Genomic DNA, 21,098 nt, shown 5'->3' with positions numbered 1-21,098 from the left:
GGTGTTGTCGCTCAGATACGTAGCACTCGGGGGATGTTTATATTGTTGTTTCAATGTTGTTACTATCTTAGTTGTTGAGTTCCTAGTTGAATATTTATAAGTTGAAATTTGTTTTAGTTGAATAAAGTTGTAAATGATTTCTAAGTTGAAAGTTGTGATTCCGCTGCGTAATTAATAAAAAGGTTGTTATGTTTTCATATAAATAAAGTATGTCCTAAATTGTTCATCCAAACGCTATGTATCTATGTTAAATGAAATACAGGTTGTTTGCTTTATGTTAAAATGTGATATCCCAATGTTTTGTCGAAATTTTATCACTCTGATTTTATTATAAATTACCGGGTAGAAATGAGGTGTTACACCTAAGGCCTCGATTGTCAATCTAACTGAGGGAATAGATAACATTTAATGAACAAAAAAATGGCGAATGGTGAAAAAATATTAGTTACAACTTCTTACCATTGACCATTTTCTTTTTGAGTTGCAACATCTTCAAAGTATGATTAGGAATATGTTTTTCAACGTTGTCAAACAAGGAAAGCAATAAATCATTGAATATTTGTCTTGATGGCAATATTGAGAAATTATTCTTAAAAACAACAACAACAACACGACAACAACATTAAAACATCACTAACAACACAGAAACATAAACAAAACCAACAACAAGAACAATACAAAAAGATTTTTTTTTGTTTAGGGGAGGAATATGAATTCAAAAATGGAAAATGAAGTTTGGAATAAAAAAAAAAGAGTTAGATTAAGGGCGAGAGTGAGTACATGGTATATATAAAACTAGGGTAACATTTCCCCTCGATTTTAAAAAGTAAACCAAGGGAAATATTATTTATTTTTAATATTAAAATAATAAAAAGGAATGTGCCATTATAATTATAAATAAAACACAAAATTGTAGTTGCTGCCAATTGAAGCTTGTCCTTAGGGACTTTCCAATCAATTTTCCTCCTAGCTGAAAGAATAGATGATATATTTTTAAATTAAAAATTAAAATTAAAATTAAGGTGTCAAATGAAAGTGATTTTACTTCGATTACTTAGTTCACCAAATTAAATTTTTGTTAGAAAATATTGTATTTGTTGCAGTGAAGATTACTTTTTTAGTCTCTTGTGATTAGTTTTTGAATTTTTTACTATTAATTTAGTTAAAATATTTTTTCTTTTTAAAGTTTACGAATCTTCGCGGAAATGATGGAAATCCGCAAGAATTTGGGGAGACGAAAATGCAGAGAAAATCTCCCAACGATAGAAATCTAAAACAGAGATGCGAATTGTATTTGAAGGCTGAAATGGGGATGAAGATATGTATTCTTAACCATAAATAGTCCTAATTAGCATATTATAGCTCTGATTTTTGTTAGTATCATACTGCGGCAATATTTTATTGTTAGGGTCTGTTTGGTAAAAATAACGATTGACTGATAAGTTAGCTGATAGCTTATAGCTTATAGCTGATGGCTGAGGAGTGATAACTTATAGTTTATGGTTGATTGTTGAGACTGATAAGTGATAAGTTAATTGAAGTGTTTGGTAAAATTAGTGGTTCAAGTAACTTATAAATGTAAAATGACATAAAAGATATTTAATACATAATTATTTAATTTAAAATTAAAATAAATTATAAAGGATAAAAATGAGTTAATGCTAAAATAATAAGGATAAAAAAGAAAGAAAAAATGATAAGTTATAAGCTAAAACACTATTTAAAATAGCGTCTGAAAAATAAGTTATAAGCTAGTAAAATAAGCTATAAGCTAATGAATAAAAGATTGTTACCAAACAAGTCTAAATTATCATATGAACTTATAAGTTATAAGCTATAAGACATAAACTCAAAATTATGCCTTACCAAAGAGAGCCTTAGTAGCATACTTACGAAATACTTTAGCTTTTGTTAGTATGCTATTGAGGTAATAGTTATAATTTGCCTAATGTAACATTAGTTTCGGTTAACAACTTAGCATATGTTTGTTTCCACGGTGGAAATTTTGTAAACGTGCGTTTATACGAAGCTACTATTTGTAGGTTTTAGATTTCATGTTAAAATGCTATTGAAACATACATAGAAACGTACGGTGGCGATGGGAAGAATTGTTTCCAAACATAAACTTAGCATAGTTAGTATTTTATATAAAAAAAATTATTAAGGCTCTGTTTGACAAATCATATTTTGAGTTTATAGCTTATAACTTCGTATAATAATAAAATACTCTTTTCATTCCCTTTTATAAGCAAATTTTACTTTTTAGGTTCATTTAATAAATGACATATCTAGTCTATATGTAGTCTAAATACATCATTTATGGAAGAACCTAAAAAGTAAAATTTACTTATATAAGATAATGGAGGGAGTACTTGTTTGGTAACCGTTTTTCATCACGAGCTTATAGCTTATTTTACTAGCTTATAGCTTATATTTCAGACGCTATTTTGAATAGCATTTTAGCTTATTATTTATAGCTTATCATTTTTCTTCCATTAATACCCTTATAAATTTTAATTATTTTAAATGTGCATTTAATTATTAATTAATAAATATCTTTTTATGTCAATTTATATTTATCAATTAGTTAAACCACTAATTTTAACAAGCACTTTAATTAGTTTATCAGCTATCAGTCATCTACCATCAATAATAAACTATCAGCTATCAGCCATCAACAATAAACTATCAGCCATCAGTCATATGCTCTGTTTGGCAAGTCCTATTTTGAGCTTATAGCTTATAGCTTATAAGCTCGTATGATAATCAAAGACCTGTTTGGTAACAGTCTTTTCATCATGAGCTTATAACTTATTTTACTAACTTATAATTTATTTTCCAGACGCTGTTTTAAGGGCCTATTTGGTAAAAATAGAGGTCGGCTGATAAGCTAGCTTATAGCTTATAGTTGATGGTTGATGACTAATAGCTTATAGCTTATGGCTGATGGTTGAGACTGATAACTGATAAGTTAATTGAAGTGTTTGGTAAAATTAGCGGTTCAAGTAACTTATACATGTAAAATGACATAAAAGATATTTAATACATAATTATTTAATTTAAAATTAAAATAAATTATAAATGATAAAAATGAGTTTATGCTAAAATAATAGGGATAAAAAATGAAGAAAAAATGATAAGCTATAAGTTATAAGCTATGAGCTAAAACGCTATTTGAAATAGCGTCTGAAAAATAAGCTATAAGTTAGTGATAAAAAGACCGTTACCAAATAGGTCCAAATTGTCATATGAGTTTATAAGCAATAAGTTATAAGACATAAGCTCAAAAATTATGCTTTATCAAATAGAGCCTAAATAGCGTTTTAGTTTATACCTTATAGCTTATCATTTTTTCTTCTATTATTACCCTTATAAATATTAATTATTTTAAATATACATTTAATTATTAATTAATAAATATATTTTTATCTCATTTTACATTTATCAGTTAGTTAAACCGCTAACTTTATGAAACAATTTTATTAGGTTATCAGCCATAAACTATAAGCTAACTTATCATCCAACCACTAATTTTACCAAACACAATCATAAACTATCAGCCAGTTATAAGATAGCTTATCACACAACCGCTAATTTTACAAAACAAAACTGTTTTGTAACCTTGTTAACATATTCTAGAATACTGGCAAATAACTATTTATTTTAATATTTTATTTCGTTATTTATATAGGCAGGAACTACCGCATCTATTTGTTGTAAAGTCTCATTCTCTTAGTAACAAAACGGTGAATTCTTATCTACCCAACACAAAAAGTTGGGTAGAGTTACACTACCCAACTTTTTGTGATGGGTAGAGAAGTTGTCCCCTAACAAAAGTTGTCACATTCACATCTCACCTCTTATCCAAAGTCTTTCTTAAGCCCTGCCATTGGTTTCTGTTAGGCCAACATCATCTCTTTTTATTTCACGTCCTTCTCCACTCATTTGAACTCAAATAGTCCAACCAACAACACCACATTGTTTGTCCTCCACGAAATGCCAATTTCTGCAAAGTGGACATTATAATCTTGGATTAATGCATACTTTTGGATCTAATCAATGAACAAGACCCGCCGTTAGCTCATATTTAGTAAACGGAGGACCGCAGCTCCCACAAATTTAATGCTTATACCTAATCTTCCACCATAATTTTCAAAATTTTCAGTTACACACGTAATCTCAATCAATGGAAACAGTAATGCATTCGTGGATACGAGTTCAAGGAGTTCTCGAAAAGCTCCATTATTATCGACACTGAAATTCCAAGTGCGTAGTAGTCAAAGACATGGCGGCGACGGGAACACTGAATCTTCCTATCATAGACCTCTCTTCTCCTCACCGTCTTTCCACAGCCAGTTCCATCCGTCAGGTTTATTTTCTATATACTACTATAATCATTACTTCAACACTGGACAAATTTACGTATAATAACAATATTCTTTACAGGCATGCGTTGAGTATGGTTTCTTCTACCTTGTCAACCATGGCATCGATGAGGATTTTCTGAATCAAGCGTTCGAGGAGAGTGCAAAATTCTTCTCACTTCCAATCCAACACAAAATTAACTTGCATCGCAAAGACTATAGAGGTTATACTCCTCTCTATGCCGAGAAACTTGACACTACTTCACTCTCCCAAGGTAATTTTTCTTTATTCTCAAACAATAATTCTCTACCGTTCTTCAATTTAACTTTAATTTGACCATTCTTTATAATTAAACAGGCGATTCAAAAGAGAGCTATTACATTGGTCCTTTAACAGATGCAACAAGTGTTCGTCTCAATCCATGGCCTTCTCAAGGTTGTTCATTCCTAATTAGGAATAATCTAAATTCATTTTCTGCTCTAATTGTTTTTTTCATGAAGTTAACTTGAGGTATTTTTTTTTTTTTCTTTCTGCTAATGACACTGCAGAATTACTCCCAAATTGGAGACCCACAATGGAATCCTTTTTTTGGAAGTTAATGTAAGGTTTATTTATTTAGGTTTAAATATGGCTTTGGTCAGGAAAATTTTATCATTTTTAATTTTTATAAAAACTTTCTTCAAAGGAAAGATGATATATTTATATTGACAAAAAACTTATGTTAAAATATTCAAAAACTTTTAGTGAGTGTGTGGCTTGTTTGAGTTTGAATATTCAAATTCACATTCTTTGGTTTTTTCTGCCTTGTTAAGCAGTTTAGAGTTTAAAATATATTCTTCTTATATGTCACAGGTCAGCTGGCGAAAAGTTGTTGTCTCTAATTGCCCTGTCTTTGAATCTAGATGAAAATTACTTTGACAAGATCAGTGCCTTAAACAAACACGAATGTTTTCTTCGCCTTCTGCGCTATCCAGGTGTGCCATGTGTTGCATATTTTCTAACTTTTCAAGTATAACTTTGATACCTTATACTGCATATCAATTTGGCAGTAGTTCACAATTCAAATATCAACGAGATACATAATACACTACATTTAAAGAATCATATGGTATATTATAATATTTATTTCAAATGTGATTGTTTCTTTTTGCACACACTCTTGTTCCTAGTAGCGCAGAAGGCGAAGAAAACACTCTTATTTCTGCATATCAATGTTGCTATATTTGATTCAAAAACTGCAATTCTTGCTCAATTAAAGGTTGTTTAGTATTAAAATACAGAATTTTCTCTGTTGATTTATTAGTAGAGTCAAGATTTTTTTTCAAACCTAAAACCCCTTTTACTGTTGATAATATGTCTATAAATTACATCAGGTGAATTGGGATCTAATGAAGAGATATGTGGTGCCTCTGCTCATTCAGATTATGGCATGATCACTCTCCTATTGACCAATGGTGTTCCTGGACTTCAGGTTCTCATTTTATATTTATTATAACTTTCTGTCATCAAGAATATATCACATTGATCCCATGATCAACTTTATGTTTAAAGTTAGCATTTGCTTAATTGCTGATTTAAGAATTTATATTTGAAGATCTGCAAGGACAAGTTGAAGCAACCACAGGTATGGGAGGATGTGCCTCATGTAGAAGGGTTAGTTCATGCCTAAGAGCCTTGTAAATGATATGTTACTATCACTTTGAAGTTTGTTTACTTTTTTCTTTCCCTTATAGTGCTAGGTGTTTTATGTTTGTATATGCAGGGCCATGATTGTGAACATTGGAGACATGATGGAGAGGTGGACAAATTGTTTATACCAGTAAATTCCATCACCCAACAACTTATAAGATTTATTTTTTATCAACGGTTTATATCATTCTCAATTTCTTATTATTACTATGTAGGTCTGCACTTCACAGGGTTATGCCAACAGGAAAAGAACGATATTCTGTAACTACTAACTACTTTTTGTTCGTTTTATTTTAGTAGTTAGTATGTTGTATTATTGCGCATAGTTGAACTATGAAATCTCTCTATCTTTGTTGTCTCACGAAAGTGCTACATTACCATCGCAAGAATTTGAAGGTTGTTTAATAAAAAGTAGCGCAAATGACAGATAAACTAGAGGAGAAGTTTATAGTCTCTGTTTAGCAAGGTCAATTTTTGAGGTTATAGTTTATAAGGTCATATGACTAAAATAAACATGTTATGTTTGGCAACAATTTTTTCTTTCAAGGAACACAATAATTTGTTAGTATGAGTGAACTGTTTAAGAAATAAATGAAAGTAGAAACAGTTCAGTTCTTTGATGATATGGTTCTAAGTCTTATAGTTAATTTTTTCCTTAAATGTAGAACGAAGAATATGATACAGTAGATTGTGAGAATTGATAATGTTCTTTCTATCCATGGCGTTACAGATTTGGCTTGTTTGATTTCATTTTGACGAGGTCTTCTAGTTTACTGGCGTGATTAGCATATATATGTCCATTGAAAAATGAGTGATGATATTGATATGCAATTTTGCAGGTGGCATTCTTCATGGATCCACCATCAGATTGTGTGGTGGAATGCTTTGAAAGTTGCTGCAGTGAATCATCTCCACCTAGGTAAATAAAAATGTTATCCAATTAAGATTTGTTTAACTACCAGTTCTGGTATTCATGTGTCAAAGATTAATTAAAACTATAAAAGCTTGAAAGTGTAGTAATTAAAAAGCTATCTAAAGCAAAAGTTAAATCTTTAAGAAAAGTTAGGGATACTAATCTCAGTCTTTACTTGGACTAAACAACACAAGTTTTTATAAGAAAAGGAGTTTTTGATTTGCTCAATTTACTTATCTTCCATTTAGTGTCCATTTAAGAAGGATAAAAGCAAGTGTTAGAATAATAGGACTCACTTATTAAAATATTTCCACTATCACTTTTGTCTCTTAAGTACATCCGAAATGCTAAAAGACTGTCAAGGAATTTGATGTGTTTGGACACAATTTAGTGTGTTTAAACGTTAGATCTTTATGATAAAGTTTAGAAAAGTAAAGAGACACAGCCCTTAAAGATTAATATTATAAATCATACTAGTAGGTCACTAGTGAAAGTCTTTATCTTTATGGAAAGCTACATAAAAATATTTTTTTTACACGTAAGATCATGTTATAAGCTTTTTGAGAAATGTTGTGTTGCAGATTCCCACCAATACGTAGTGAGGATTACTTGAATGAGAAGTTCAAACTCACATATGATTCTGAGAGGGATCTTCAGTGCTCAATCTAGTCAAAGAACTAAAGGCTTTACATACCGACGTGTAAGGGCACCAAATTTAAAATAAGTTCAAAAACTTGCTTCGTTTTAAATTAATTTGCAAAATCTGCTCCATGACTGTTGGTTGTTGTGACATGACATGGGGTTTGTTATTGATATTATTGTTTGTATATAAGTTATAAGGTAATGTTTGGAGAAACAGTTTATTCGTGAACAAATTGTTTTTAAGAAACTACTTATATGCAATGCAAATATATCATTTATAAACAACTAATATGATTTTTTTTGAAATAAACAACTAATATTTTAATTATGTTGGCAATGCACTGAATGTTTTACATTACACTGAAACTTATATAAATGTGTGTCTTTCATTTATTGTGATTCGCAAATCTCATAAAATTAAAATAAATTATAGCTTGGAACGTTGTAGTTTACAATATTTTTTTAATGACTGTTTTGCACGAGAGTAAGATGCCGATCGGAAAAGTTAACTTGAGTCTAGCCTCATGGCACAACCTTGATTCTTGGACAATGAGTTAACTTACAAGGTTATCACTTAAACGCCTAAGTTAGTGTGCGAGTGAAATAGAAAATTTCAAATGGAAGAAAAATTTTCTTCAAATAACGTGTTTTTTTCTTATATAGAGGAGTTTGTCAGTAATCGAATTGAGAATTGAACTAAGAATCGTGGAAACCGTAGGAATCAGAAGTCGGTTCTCATAAATGGCACCATTGTTTGGTTCAAGAAGCAAAACTGGATGTGGTTCGTTGATGTCGAATCTTGAAGCGGTAGTCCTATCCTCCAACACTGCTAAAGTGAACTTCTGGTGCGACATGGAAGTTTAATGCCCAAGTCAGTTCAGAGCTCAAGATGAGAGTAGTAAAAAATGAATATTAAATAATGTACCTAGAATTCCCGCGTGAACCAATATTATTTCCTGAACTTGGTGGAGTGGATTGAATGGATATAGGCATGAGCTCTTTTGGTCCTTTGACTGACCCAGAACACTAACCCTAAAATACCTCCAAAATACCTCCAACTTTTAATAGTCACTAACTTTGGCATTAAAGTATTTGCATGTACTTCCAAAATCTGAGTAAAACTTCAAGACAACAACTATAAATCAGAATATACCATCAGATATAAGTTTGTCTCTTTAGTGCTGCATACCCCTGAGTCTTCGCAAGATTATTAACCAATAACATGTAATTCAACATATAAATTTATAATAGTTGATAAATTAATGGTTGAACTAGTTGATAAATATAAAATAACTAAAATATCTTTTTAATTTATATTTAGTATTTTAATTAAGATAATAAAAACACAATTAAAATATTTAGCATTTGTTTGAATAAGTTTTAGTTTATAATTTTTAAAAAGTATTTTGTAAATCATTTTTGGAAAAGAATTTTGGAGAACAAAAATTTAAAATAAATGTTTGATAATTTTATTTTTAAAAATTGTTTTTAAGTTACACAATATTACAAATTTGTCATTAATAGAAAGTTCTTTTCTTAATTTTTTCATTTTCTCATTTTAAAAATTAAAAAATTTCTAAAATATATTTTAATTTTTTAGTTTTTAAAACTCTTTTCAAAATTGTAAAATTAAACTATCAAATAACTTTATTCTTTTAAAAATAGTTTATTAAAAAACTATAAACTATTTAAAAAGTGATATATGCTCATGAAAAAATAAAAATAAATTATATTTTGTGAGAATATCTTACCTCACCCTATTAGTCTCTTATGCACCATGCAAGTTGCCTAAAATGCCCCCGCTTCCGTAGATGTATCTTCGAAAGCATCCTTTTTATTTAAAGTTGTTTTGTTTCACAGATGCACCTACGAAAGACTATCTGAGATGTATCTACGGAAGCATTTGATGTTATATTCGCGCCAGACTATTCTCCTCCATCATTCTTCACTTTTCATATTCTCAAACTTCCAAACTCTCTAAACTCAAAAATCAAATTTCCACCAAAGTTATTTTTTCTATCGAGTTCGGCCGTTAACGTCAATATCAACGATCAAGAGATTCCAACAACTTCAAAACTCAATTTAGTTGATAAGTTTTCGAGTTATTTTAGAGTATTCTGTAATAGAGTTTTAGTAGATTTTTAGTTGTAGAAAACATTAGCTAGGTTTAGTAACATAATTTAGAGACAATGTAGGTAGTGTTTGATGTGTAGAATAAAATGATTATGGGGTGAAAATTGATTTTTTTTCCAAGTATGTGAACAGTGACTTACGCCATTTTTGCGTTTCTAGAGTTGCAGAACCTTTCATAGATGCATCTACGGAACATATGAAACGTTATGTCGTTCAGTAAATACACCTACAGAACAAACTCATATTTTTGAAATGTTAGATTGTTCCGTAGATGCATCATCGGAAGATTTCCGTATGTGCATCTACGGAGGTTAATTTGTTTTTTCCTTTTCTAATTATAACTAAATTGTATCTCACTCAATTTTATTTGTAATACAATGCAGATATTTGTCGTGCGCGGATGTTGGTAGTGTCCCATGTTACGGATGGAGCTGTCGTTCCAGCAGATGTGCCTGTTACACCTGTTCCAGCAGATGGGCCTTCTCCATATGTTCCAATTGAGGGGCCTTCCACGACTACTACTTCATCACGGAGGCCTCGGGAAGATGGTGAGGGTTCCTCACATATGCCATCCGCCTGCAGACATCGTCGGGGAAGTTCTTCTACTCATGTGTCTGTGCTAATGACGGTCGATGCAAGATCTCCGGTGCCACCTCCTGAGCTACACGAGGATGATGAGGTTCCCGAGCATGTCTGGTACCCGGGGGTCCTATAGATGCATCCTTGTTGACAGGGTATGTAAATCATTCAGCTAGGCATATTTGGGACGGGGAGGTAAATTTTCTTTGGTTATTACTTATTACTTTTTTTTTTAGTTTTTGATTAAATATTTCTACCTTTGCTTATTATTTACAGTTTTTTGGAAAATTTCAGGATAGGGATACCCAAAAGTTCTACAACCATGGACGAAAGATTTCCGTTCTAGTGCAGCCTGATGAGACGTGGTTCCAGGATGTCCTCTCAGCTTCTGGGCTTTGCAGAAAGGTGGAATCCAGAGACTTCGTCATTCCATCTTCCTCGTGGTGAGGTTACCGTCACTCTTGACGACATCGCATGCCTCCTGCATATACCTATCAGGGGTACCCTCATTGATCACGTTAAGCTGAAGAAGAAGGAAGCGAGGGAGATGCTGATTAAAGAGATCGGGGCTAATCCTGAGGACGCGCTTGAGGATGTGGAGAGGACCCACGAGGCGCATGTGAGGTTTTATTTCTTGGCGCGATAGTACGTTGTCGAGCTCCTTGTGGCACAGGATACTGATGGTGATGAGGCAGAGGTGGATATACATAGGCAGCGGGAGCTGAGATGTTACTTCTTATACTTGTTAGGCACCTAGCTGTTTGTGGACACGAGCTCTTCGTACAGAAACGTCGCTTACCTGAGGTACTTATCGAATACTACACGTGTCCATGAGTACAACTAGGGAGCGGCTACACTAGCATACAACTATCATAGACTCGGAGAGAGATGCATGTGGAAGGCAAGGAATGTGGCTGATAGTTGTACCCTCTTAATGGTAATAATATTATATCATTCTACTTTTTATCAAAGTTTATTGTATATTTGTGATAATATATTTGATCCCCATTCTTTTTTTTAGGGTTTGATATTACAGCACTTCCTTTACATTATTGGGTGGGGAGAGGTGTCGGACTACACTAAGGCCATGCCGCGTGCTAGAGCCTTCGTCCCCCTCGGAGGGGACTAGGTGTCGGATCCTTACAGGAGCTATATTGACCGCATGGTTGCAAAGGATGTCTGATACGATTGTTATGCTGCTCACCGTGAGATGGTTCAATTTGATGAGATCGCACTATATTCTGGATGGTTGGCTGCCACTTCGACCATCATTGTTCGTTATCTTTTGGAGACGTCATGCGGCAGTTTGGCTACTAGCAGACCATACCTCACCACCCTTTTGTCTCCGCTCCTATCACCATGACTCGTCGGCAGCTAGACGAGGTCTTTGCAGACTGGGAACACCACATGGTTCCTACCGAAGCTAGGGCGACCACATCAGAGAGAGACTAGAGCTACGTCGATGGGTACATCACCTTGTACTACATGGTGTCACACCCATACATGATCCTCACATCACCAGTATCACCACCCGGACCAGCCCACGAGGAGATCTTGCAGACTTATCAGTCTCAAATGGATCATACTGACGATGTTCTTCCTCAGTGTCGTGAGATAGCTGACATGGCGTGGGCAGGCATTACCGATGGTTTCTTTCCTAAGGGGTCTAATGGCAGACGTGTAGTGGATGATATCATTAGGGTGGCAGAGGAGGCTTTGTTGTACCATAGAAACTGTGTCAGAACAGGTGAGGCACTTGATGGTAGAGGCAGAGTAACCAGCATACGGCGTGGTGGACGCAAAGGCAGAGGCGGGGTCAGAGGCAGAGGAGAGGCGCAGGATGATGTCCGACATACACAGTAGCGATGCCTGTGATTTTTTTTATATTTGTATTTTGATTTCATTTATGTACGTTACTTTGATTATGTATTTGACATTATGGCCGATGATCTATACGATGTATTTTTTTTGTGTATACTATTTACTATTGCCTTTAAATTGCATTATTTTAATTTACTATAATTTGATTTTCCATAATGTTATAAAAATTGAGTTTTTGAGAGAAATGCATATGATTTGAAAATATAGCAGAATATTCAGTAGGTACATCTACAAAACTCTATGTTTTTAACAAGCTCCGTAGATGTATTTACGGAAGAATTGTTGAACTGAAATAATTTGAATTTCCTCAATATTTACTATGGTTTTTAGCGCTTCCGTAGATATACCTATGGAAAAAACTAATTTTTGTGTGTGTACTATTTACTATTGCATTTAAATTGCATTATTTTAATTTACTATAATTTGATTTTCCCTAATGTTATAAAAATTGAGTTTTTGAGAGAAATGCATATGATTTGAAAATATAGCAGAATGTTCCGTAGGTACATCTACGAAACTCTCTGTTTTTAACAAGCTCCGTAGATGTATCTACGGAAGAATTGTTGAACTGAAATAATTTGAATTTTCTCAACATTTACTATGGTTTTTAACGCTTCCGTAGATATACCTATGAAAAAAACCAATTTTTTTAAAAAAAATATACTTCGAGATATGCTTTTACAAAAATTTCCGGATATGCATCGAACCGTAGTCTTTCCGTAGATATGTCTATTGAAATTTTGTCAGATACTTAAGAGATTCAAAGAGTATATTGAAATATTCTCTGTTTTATTCATAAATATTTATAAGATCTATCTTATAAAATAAAAGATTGACGGATTAAAAACCAACTACTAGGGCTTGAGAAATAAAGAGGAATGAGAATATAATTGCAGAAATGGTGATAAAAATGATCTTTTGGCTTTGGAGATAATGTGGATAAGCATTCACAATTTTTTTAACCAAAAGATACCTTACCCTATATGCTAGTATTTTCTTTTACACAATAATAATATACTTAACCTTCCGGTTTGGAAGTATTCCCACGTGGATTACCCCCCTACTAGATATGTTTCTACTTGGTTAAGTTTAGATCCCTTATCATATCATGTTTGGATCAATAATTTAACTTGTTTTAAAAACTAGTTATGAAAACTCCAAAGAAAAACGATTAAAAAAGCATAAAAAAAGGCACTACTCAAATTTGTCATTTTTTTCTTATCGCCACGGGTATATCGGTATAGTCTAGTTTGGGGATCAGCTACGACATTAAGTGCATCAAGTCTCTTCTCGATCACAGTTGTGCGGGAGATAGAACTGTTGTCCTCCCTACCAAATTCAACGCCAATCACCACTGGACTAACTAACGATTGGTAAATTTGTTATATGTTTCTTTTATGATTAAAGTTAATTTTTGCTTATTAATATAAAATATCAAAATAATGTTATTAGTTGATTCAGTGGTGATTGGCGTGAACTTGGTAGGAAAGACTACGGTTCAATCACCGCAATTGCGATTAGGAGTGGCTGGAAGCACTTGATGTCTGATCTCCGAACCGGACTATACATGTGGTGATAAACAAAAGAAAATAGAATATCAAAATATCAATTGTTAGTTGGTTCATTAGTAATTGACGCTTAACTTAATAGTGAGAATTACCTGTTCGATCCCCACAATCACGGTTCAATTCCCACAACTGTGATCGAGAGAGATTGGATAAAATAATAGAATATCAAAGTTATAAATTAAAATTTTAAATTTTCATATTTTAAAATTAGCAAAAAGAAATGAATTAAATCTATAATTAAACTTAAAAATTTTGTAGAAATATTATATTACATGAATAATATATCAATTAAGAGGAAAAAAGGAGACGGATAAAATATAATTTTTTTTTTATTATATGTCACTTGCCAAGCCATACTAATCGATCGAAATGGATAAGGAGTAAAGTTATTTGTTTTGCTTTTTAAAGATTCTGATAAGCATATTAGTATCTTATTTATTATTTTATTTGGTAGTATTCTACTATAGATTTCTCACCATATAAATCTTTTACGTGCGATTTTTATATTGAAATGTAAAATTTGTTAGGCCGACAATTTTGTTTTATTTCTCTTACGGTTTGTTTGATTCAAATGAGGGGAGGGGAAGAGAGAGATTTTAATAGAAGAGAGAGAAGGGGAGTGGAGGGGATTTTTTTAATCAGATGGATGTTTGGTTCAAACGAGGAAAGGGGAGGGGAAGGGAGAAATTTTAATTAAAAATATGTTTGATTCAGGATGGGGAAGGAAATTTTTTTATTAATAATTTACATTTTTATCCTTATTATCTTATATAAGTGATACAATATGATATTCAAATGTGAAAAATGTATACATATTTTTTTATTAGTAAAATTTTTAATATTGAGTGACTAAAAAATTATAATTTACTACATAACGTTAAAAAATTGAGATCACTTAATCCGAATAAAATATTCAAAAACAAATTAAATTATATGCTGATAACAACTTTGAAATCGTAAAGAATTATTTAACACATCAAATACATAAAATAATTTATTATTCAATATAAATGATTTAAATCTTTTAATAAAATTAATAAATAAATTAAAATAAAAGATTTAAAATTTGATATAAAAGAAAATATGAGGATACATAACAAAATTAAAAAAACAAACATAAAAAAACATAAAAGAGTTATAAAAAAATCAAAAAAGTGAAATGATTATGATTTATATTAAGGATAAAAATTTCAAAATAATTTGAAGGTGGAGAATAATTATAATAAGTTGATACAATCAATCGAGAAAAATCACGCAGAAGAGAACAGTAATATAAAAGAAAAAGAATAATTTTAAAATATTAAAATAAAATTGAGGATATTATAATAATTATAATAATTTTTAAAATCTTAAAGTACAAATTCCAAATCCCCCGATTTGGAGGAACACAAAAAGTGTGTTTTGGAGGGGTTTTGCTCCCCTCCCCTCCCCTCCCCTTCCATCTCCTCATAAAATTTGAACAAAACACATTTAATTAGAAATATTTCATCCCCTCCCCTCCATCTACCCCGAACCAAACACACCCTTAGGCTATGTTTGTGAGTTTGGAGGGGAGGAAAGGGGAAGACTTCCGAAAACGAAATTTTTAAAAATCATAAAAAAAATATTTGACATTTTTTTAAAAAAATGATGTTGTTTAGAATGATAAAAGAGTCATTATCATTACTAAATTTTTAATTTTCAACATAGTATAACAACCTAAAATATATTTGGAAAATTTATGGAAGCCCTCCAAAACTCTCCATCAATACAATTTTCGAGTTCCCCCATTTTATGGAGCTTTTGATGTTATGAATAAAATGAAACCCTCTAAAATCCTCATACCCAAAATCTTTTTATCCTTTTCACCCAATTCTTCATATTTTTCAAAGCCCTCCCCTCTCTTTCCCTCCAAACTCACAAACAGAACCTTAGAGAAAGGAATAAGAGTTAAGAATTAACAGCATTATTATCAAGGAATAATTATTAACGCAAGGTGTATGAAGTGTTGGTAAAGAGGTAAGAATGCTTTAAATAAATACATAGGTGAAAAAGTCTAAGGGCGTTTGCGGTTTGGTTCAGATCGATTATGAGACAAAAATCATCCGATCCAAAAATAATTAGCTTGTGGTTCGGTTTTATTTTGGATGATATGTTAAATATATTCGATCCAATTTAACGTGGTTTAATTTGGATATTTTTTGGATATCCAAAATACAAATTATATTTTTATTAATATTATAAAAATAATAATAAAACATAACTTTGATATAATATAGAACATATATATATATATATATATATATATATATATATATATATATATATATATATAAATAATATGATATATATGTTGAAAGTTAATAATACAAAATGAGAATGAATGATTATGGTTGAAATAACAAAAATGAATAGATTAAACTAAACTTATTAATAGTATTAAAAAATTATTATTATTGAATAATAAACTAATGTAACATATTATACTAATAAAAAATATAAAAAATATATTGATAAGTGCCAATTTGTAGTGATTTTGTATATATAGTTTTGTGGCACTTATCGAGTTTTTGTGTAAATTCCGTTGAATAATCCCCCGTTTAGTGTGTAAATACGTTTAGTTTGTTTATACCTGTGCTTTGATTCTTTTGTGTACCGTTTGATAGTTTTCTATTCATTTTGTAGGTATTGATGCGTATTTGGAGCATGAGCAATAATGTGTCGAAGACACGACTTCAAACACGCGATTTTGAGCAACGGAACCAACTCATCAACGAATAAGGCTCACAATCAAAGAATAAAAAATCATCAATTTGGTTGATATTTTGTCATTGTTAGATAGGAAATTGAATAAGCTTTCCAAAGCTTCAAACCAGGCGCAAATCGGAGTTACGGTTCTCAAGATATGGCCGAAACAGTGCAGAATTTTATGCTATTTCTGGTGTAATTCGCCGGGCGAATCTAGGGCTCGCCGAGAGCGAGCCAGAACGACCCAAAAACGTGAAAAAGTTGTTGTATTGAGTCATCAGGCAAGCCGTTTAGTCGCTGGGCGAAGCGGTCCTGTCAGAAACACGTTTTAAGGGCCAAAAACACATTTTTTTAGGTTATGTTTTGGGTATTTTTGAACCCTAACTCATCAACCTTCATTTTTTTGGGTAGATTTAGCTTGGAAACAACATTTGGGACTTGCAAATAGATGATTCGGGAGTTAATTTCTCATCAATCGGCGATGATAAACCGTGAGATGTTTGGTTTTCTTCTTTTCTTTTCTTTGTATTTCTCTTTTGTTGAGTTTGTATGTAAACAGGCCCGGCCCTTTCCAGGTGCAGGCAGTGCTTTAGCACTGGGCCTCAGAATCCTGGGGGCCCAATATTACTATTATTACTCAATATAAAAAAAAGGAAAATTAAATATTACCGTGTCTTCCTTTTCTCAGAGCCGCGAAAGTTGAAACACGGTAAACCAAACGTTGGCTCTCTCCCTCTCTCTTCTCATTTCTCAAAGCTGTGAAATAAATAAGGAAAACAAAGCTTTAGCTCTTCTCCCTCTTTCTCTCCTTACGTTAGCGCTGCGCTCGGTTAGTAACACAGTCGTAACAGAAATACCGCACCACCATAACTAAACACTGCGCCACTGTAAATCTGTAAGGAATCTTCGTACCGCATCACTGTAACAAAACGCCGCACCACCGTCCACCATCAGTTTACGACGTCAAAGAAGATACGGCAAAACGAACGTGGCGTCGGATTACTCGCATTGTTATTTATCTCTTTCATCTCCTCTGTCAGGTAGGTTTTTTTTCTTCTCTTTTATTTTCTTGTATCATTCATTGAACAATAGAGTAGTATGTGACTGTGAGTTGTTTGCTGATAATTTTTTTGTGAATTTTGTTAAGATCTTAAATCTATGTCATAATTATTAATTAATATTGTAGTACTAATTGCAATTAGATAGTTATTTTGTGGATGATGATGATGAACAGTAGTTGGGTTTGGATAGTTAATTTTTTATAAAAGAAAAAAAAAAGTGAGTCATTAGAGTATCAATTTTCAATGTTGTAATGTTATTACGTGGATAAACATTACTTGGATATTATATAATAATATTATTTTGTTACGATGTTAGTTTAGCTTTTTATTTTTTGGCTAATTTTTTAATTACTAATTGTCAATGTTTTTTACCTAATTTCTAATTACTACCCGTCAATGTTTCTAACTACTAATTGTCAATTGTTGTTTATGATTAATTTATAATTTTCTCTAATTAATGTAATTGATTTTCTTGCTACTAATGTAATGTTTAAATTTAATGTGGGAACTCAATTTCCCAATAAGATTACTAGGAGATCGTATGCTCGTAAATACTACGAATTAAATTGATCATCACGTATTAATGGATACAAAAGAGAGTGAGATATTTTAGTTTTTTTCTTGTATCTCCTAAGATGTGTTTTAAGAATACAAAGTATGAAAGTGGAAATGATACACGTCAGTAAAAGAGAAAAATTGAAAAAAATAATTTAATCTCAAAATTTAGGCCTATTTTTAATATTAGAACAGGGCCTCCATATTGATTGGGCCGGCCCTGTATGTAAATTACTCTAAACACATGGATGTTTGTTACTCTTTCTACTAGTCGTATAAAGTTTTCTTTACAAATCTTAATCGGTGTTTTTCTGATCTTTTTGCTTAATCCCTTCGGATTTATGTTGTTATAGAAATATGCTCCGTGAATCTTGATTAGGAGAATACATGTTAGTTCTAAATTCTAGACAAATGATTTGGGGTTAACATCCACATAATATCGGAGTTTAATGCTTCTATGTTATTCGATCGGTTGAGACATCGTCGAAAGAGCAATATAGTTGAACTCCCGTCGGTGTTGTAGAAATGGACATTGATGTGAGAGGTATGTGGTGATTCTGATGAGTATTGTAGATTGAGTTCAGCGGAGTGATAAATCTAAATTTGTGAGGAGTAGTTTATATTCAAACCAGATAAGCTATTCTCTATCAAGAATGTAATTATTTTATGTTCATATGTTATATTTTCCGTTTTTACTTAAAACCCATTTAATCCAAACTCATAACTGTGAAAACTGTTGAATGGCAGTTCGATATCATTAATCTCTGTGGACACGATAATTTCCCGGATAAATATTTCCAAAATTTTTGTTGCTTGCCGCTTTACCGCTTCAGCATATATGCGGTTCAGTTTGGTTTGGATCGGTTTTGAAAAAGCAATACGAAATTCAATCTGAACCGAGTAACTTTTCACAAAATGATATCCAAGTGCATCTAATTATAAGTTTCAGTTTTTTGCGGTTTTTGGTTTTTTGGATCGGTTTGCGGTTTTTATTTGGATTGGTTTGGATTTAAACACCCTTAATTAAAAAGCTATATATTTGGATGAGATACAAAATCTCTTCTAATTTAACTAGAAGTCTTGAGTTTGAATCCAACCTTAAACACGTAGTGATATTAAATTGAATATTCATTTGTGTTATTTGAAATAAGTTCAGAATTCTTGAATATTATTATAAATGATGAAAATTATCTATCACAAATGTAAATTATTCTAGTGATAAAGACATATGATATGAAAATAAAAAATAAAAATAAAAAATAAAAATCACTTTAGTTTTTACAAAATGAAAAATAAAAAATAAAATTCAACGTGACAGTTTAGTCACGGTTTAAAAGTAGGAAAAAAATTGATTTGAAAAATATTAATAGGATTAAGTATGTATTTTATCCCTATAAATATCTCAAATTTCATTTTTAGTCCCTATTAAAAAAATGATATATTTTAGTCTCCACAAAATTATTATGCACGTAGTTTTAGTCTCTATTGTTAAATCGATATGTACTTTTTAAAGGATAATTTTACAGACATGTTTAGAACGTTATAAAAAGTTCCTCGAAAAAAATGAAACTCAAAATTTGATGTCTGAGTCGAGATTCGCATTACTTTTATCATTATCTTTTGAAATTTAAAAAATTTATATTTAATTTTTCTGATTTTAAAAAATTCTTTAATTTGGTACATAATTATTTTATAATATTCTAAACACGTATGAAAAAAATTATTCAAAAATTTAAAATTTTAAGGATAATTAAACAGTTTTCAAAATTTTAAAAAATACTAGGGACTAAAACTGAATGCATAAAAATTTTATAGGGACTAAAATATGTCATTTTTTTAATATGGACTAAAAATGAAATTTAAGATATTTATAGGGACCAAAAACATCTTAACCCATATTAATATAGGGACTAATATGCCCCCGTTTAAATTTTGTAAGAGATTAAATCAAATCAATTTTTTGCAGAGGATTACTTTAGATTGTGTAGCTTTTGTGAAAAACCAAAATGCATCTTCACTTTAATATATTTTGTGCCCATAAGACTTGTGTTGACAATATATATTTTAAAATCTTAAATTGTAAAGAGAAAGAATATATTTTAAGATTGTCAAAAATCAAAACGCAGAAAACAACACAATAATAGACTGAATTCTAGGAAGTCGCGCATCTAGAGAGTGACACTCGTAGATGGCAATAGTCAGATGTGCACCAGATCCAGGCGCTTCGTTGATATTAGGGTTAGTGATTTTGGTTTGCGAGTTAGTCGTTAATGTTAAAATATTATATATATATATATATATATATATATATATATATTATCAATTTAGAGATATTATCATATACTCTAAATTAATATCAAGAATGTATATAAGATATTTATAATATTTTTTCATCTGATAAATAATGAATTGTGTTTTGGGCTCGTTATTGATGTGTTGGATTTCAACAATTATAAATATGTATTTATATCATTCTTGTCTTTACAATCTTTAGAATTTAGTTTGAAAGATAATGGGAGGTGGAAATCATAAGGAAACTTAGAGAGGAAATGGTAGAAATTCCTATGAATGTGCTTTGGGTATTTGGAAAATCTTTGGAAATATCTAAGGAGATTGAGAAACACTTCTAAACGCGTAGGACTTTTGTAATTCATATATAGAGAATTGGAGAGATCGAGAAACATTTGAGTAGAAAATAGAGTTTGTTCTTGGGAACTTGGGTGACTATTTTCTTCCAACTATTTTGTAATATTGTGTAACAAATTTTGAAAGATTGTTTGATCGAACTAAGTAAAAAATTATTGCGCTATTGTCTTTTATCTTCTTCTAGCTTATTGTATATTTTCTTCACCCATGGTATTGGTAGGTTATTGTGTTGCTCGAGGTCATTTATTTTGATTGTCATTATTCTTTGTCCCCACACATCAAATTTTTTGGTGTGTTTGAACTTTAAATTATTCTATTATAGATTTAGTTTACAAGTGA

The 21,098-nt window shown here is 31.3% G+C and overlaps 1 protein-coding gene across 2 annotated transcripts; it reads left to right on the top strand.

The window, feature by feature from the left end:
- Window positions 1-3,896: 3,896 nt before the first annotated feature.
- On the top strand, window positions 3,897-7,895 carry LOC131606329 (uncharacterized). 2 transcript variants are annotated; one of them, XM_058878581.1, is made up of 11 exons: window positions 3,898-4,369; window positions 4,447-4,639; window positions 4,723-4,800; window positions 4,914-4,965; window positions 5,218-5,339; window positions 5,739-5,836; window positions 5,960-6,018; window positions 6,128-6,184; window positions 6,270-6,315; window positions 6,894-6,973; window positions 7,549-7,892. In XM_058878581.1, the coding sequence occupies exons 1-11, from the start codon at window positions 4,286-4,288 to the stop codon at window positions 7,634-7,636; spliced, it is 957 nt and encodes a 318-aa protein (XP_058734564.1). In that variant the 5' UTR covers window positions 3,898-4,285; the 3' UTR covers window positions 7,637-7,892. The 2 variants fall into 2 exon arrangements, with proteins under 2 accessions (XP_058734571.1, XP_058734564.1); XM_058878588.1 differs by lacking the exons at window positions 4,914-4,965; window positions 5,218-5,339 and having other exon boundaries at window positions 3,897-4,369; window positions 7,549-7,895.
- Window positions 7,896-21,098: the final 13,203 nt, after the last annotated feature.

This window comes from Vicia villosa, linkage group LG1 (assembly GCF_029867415.1).
Source record: "Vicia villosa cultivar HV-30 ecotype Madison, WI linkage group LG1, Vvil1.0, whole genome shotgun sequence".
Classification (NCBI taxonomy): domain Eukaryota; kingdom Viridiplantae; phylum Streptophyta; class Magnoliopsida; order Fabales; family Fabaceae; genus Vicia; species Vicia villosa.
This window is presented reverse-complemented; position numbering and strand designations above follow the sequence as displayed.

Excerpts from the sequence above, each read along its gene's own strand:
- LOC131606329 (XM_058878581.1), top strand. The coding sequence starts at position 4,286 with ATGGCGGCGACGGGAACACTGAATCTTCCTATCATAGACCTCTCTTCT. Across the intron at positions 4,370-4,446 it reads CAGCCAGTTCCATCCGTCAG|GCATGCGTTGAGTATGGTTT; the intron begins GTTTATTTTCTA and ends TATTCTTTACAG. Across the intron at positions 5,340-5,738 it reads TCGCCTTCTGCGCTATCCAG|GTGAATTGGGATCTAATGAA; the intron begins GTGTGCCATGTG and ends AAATTACATCAG.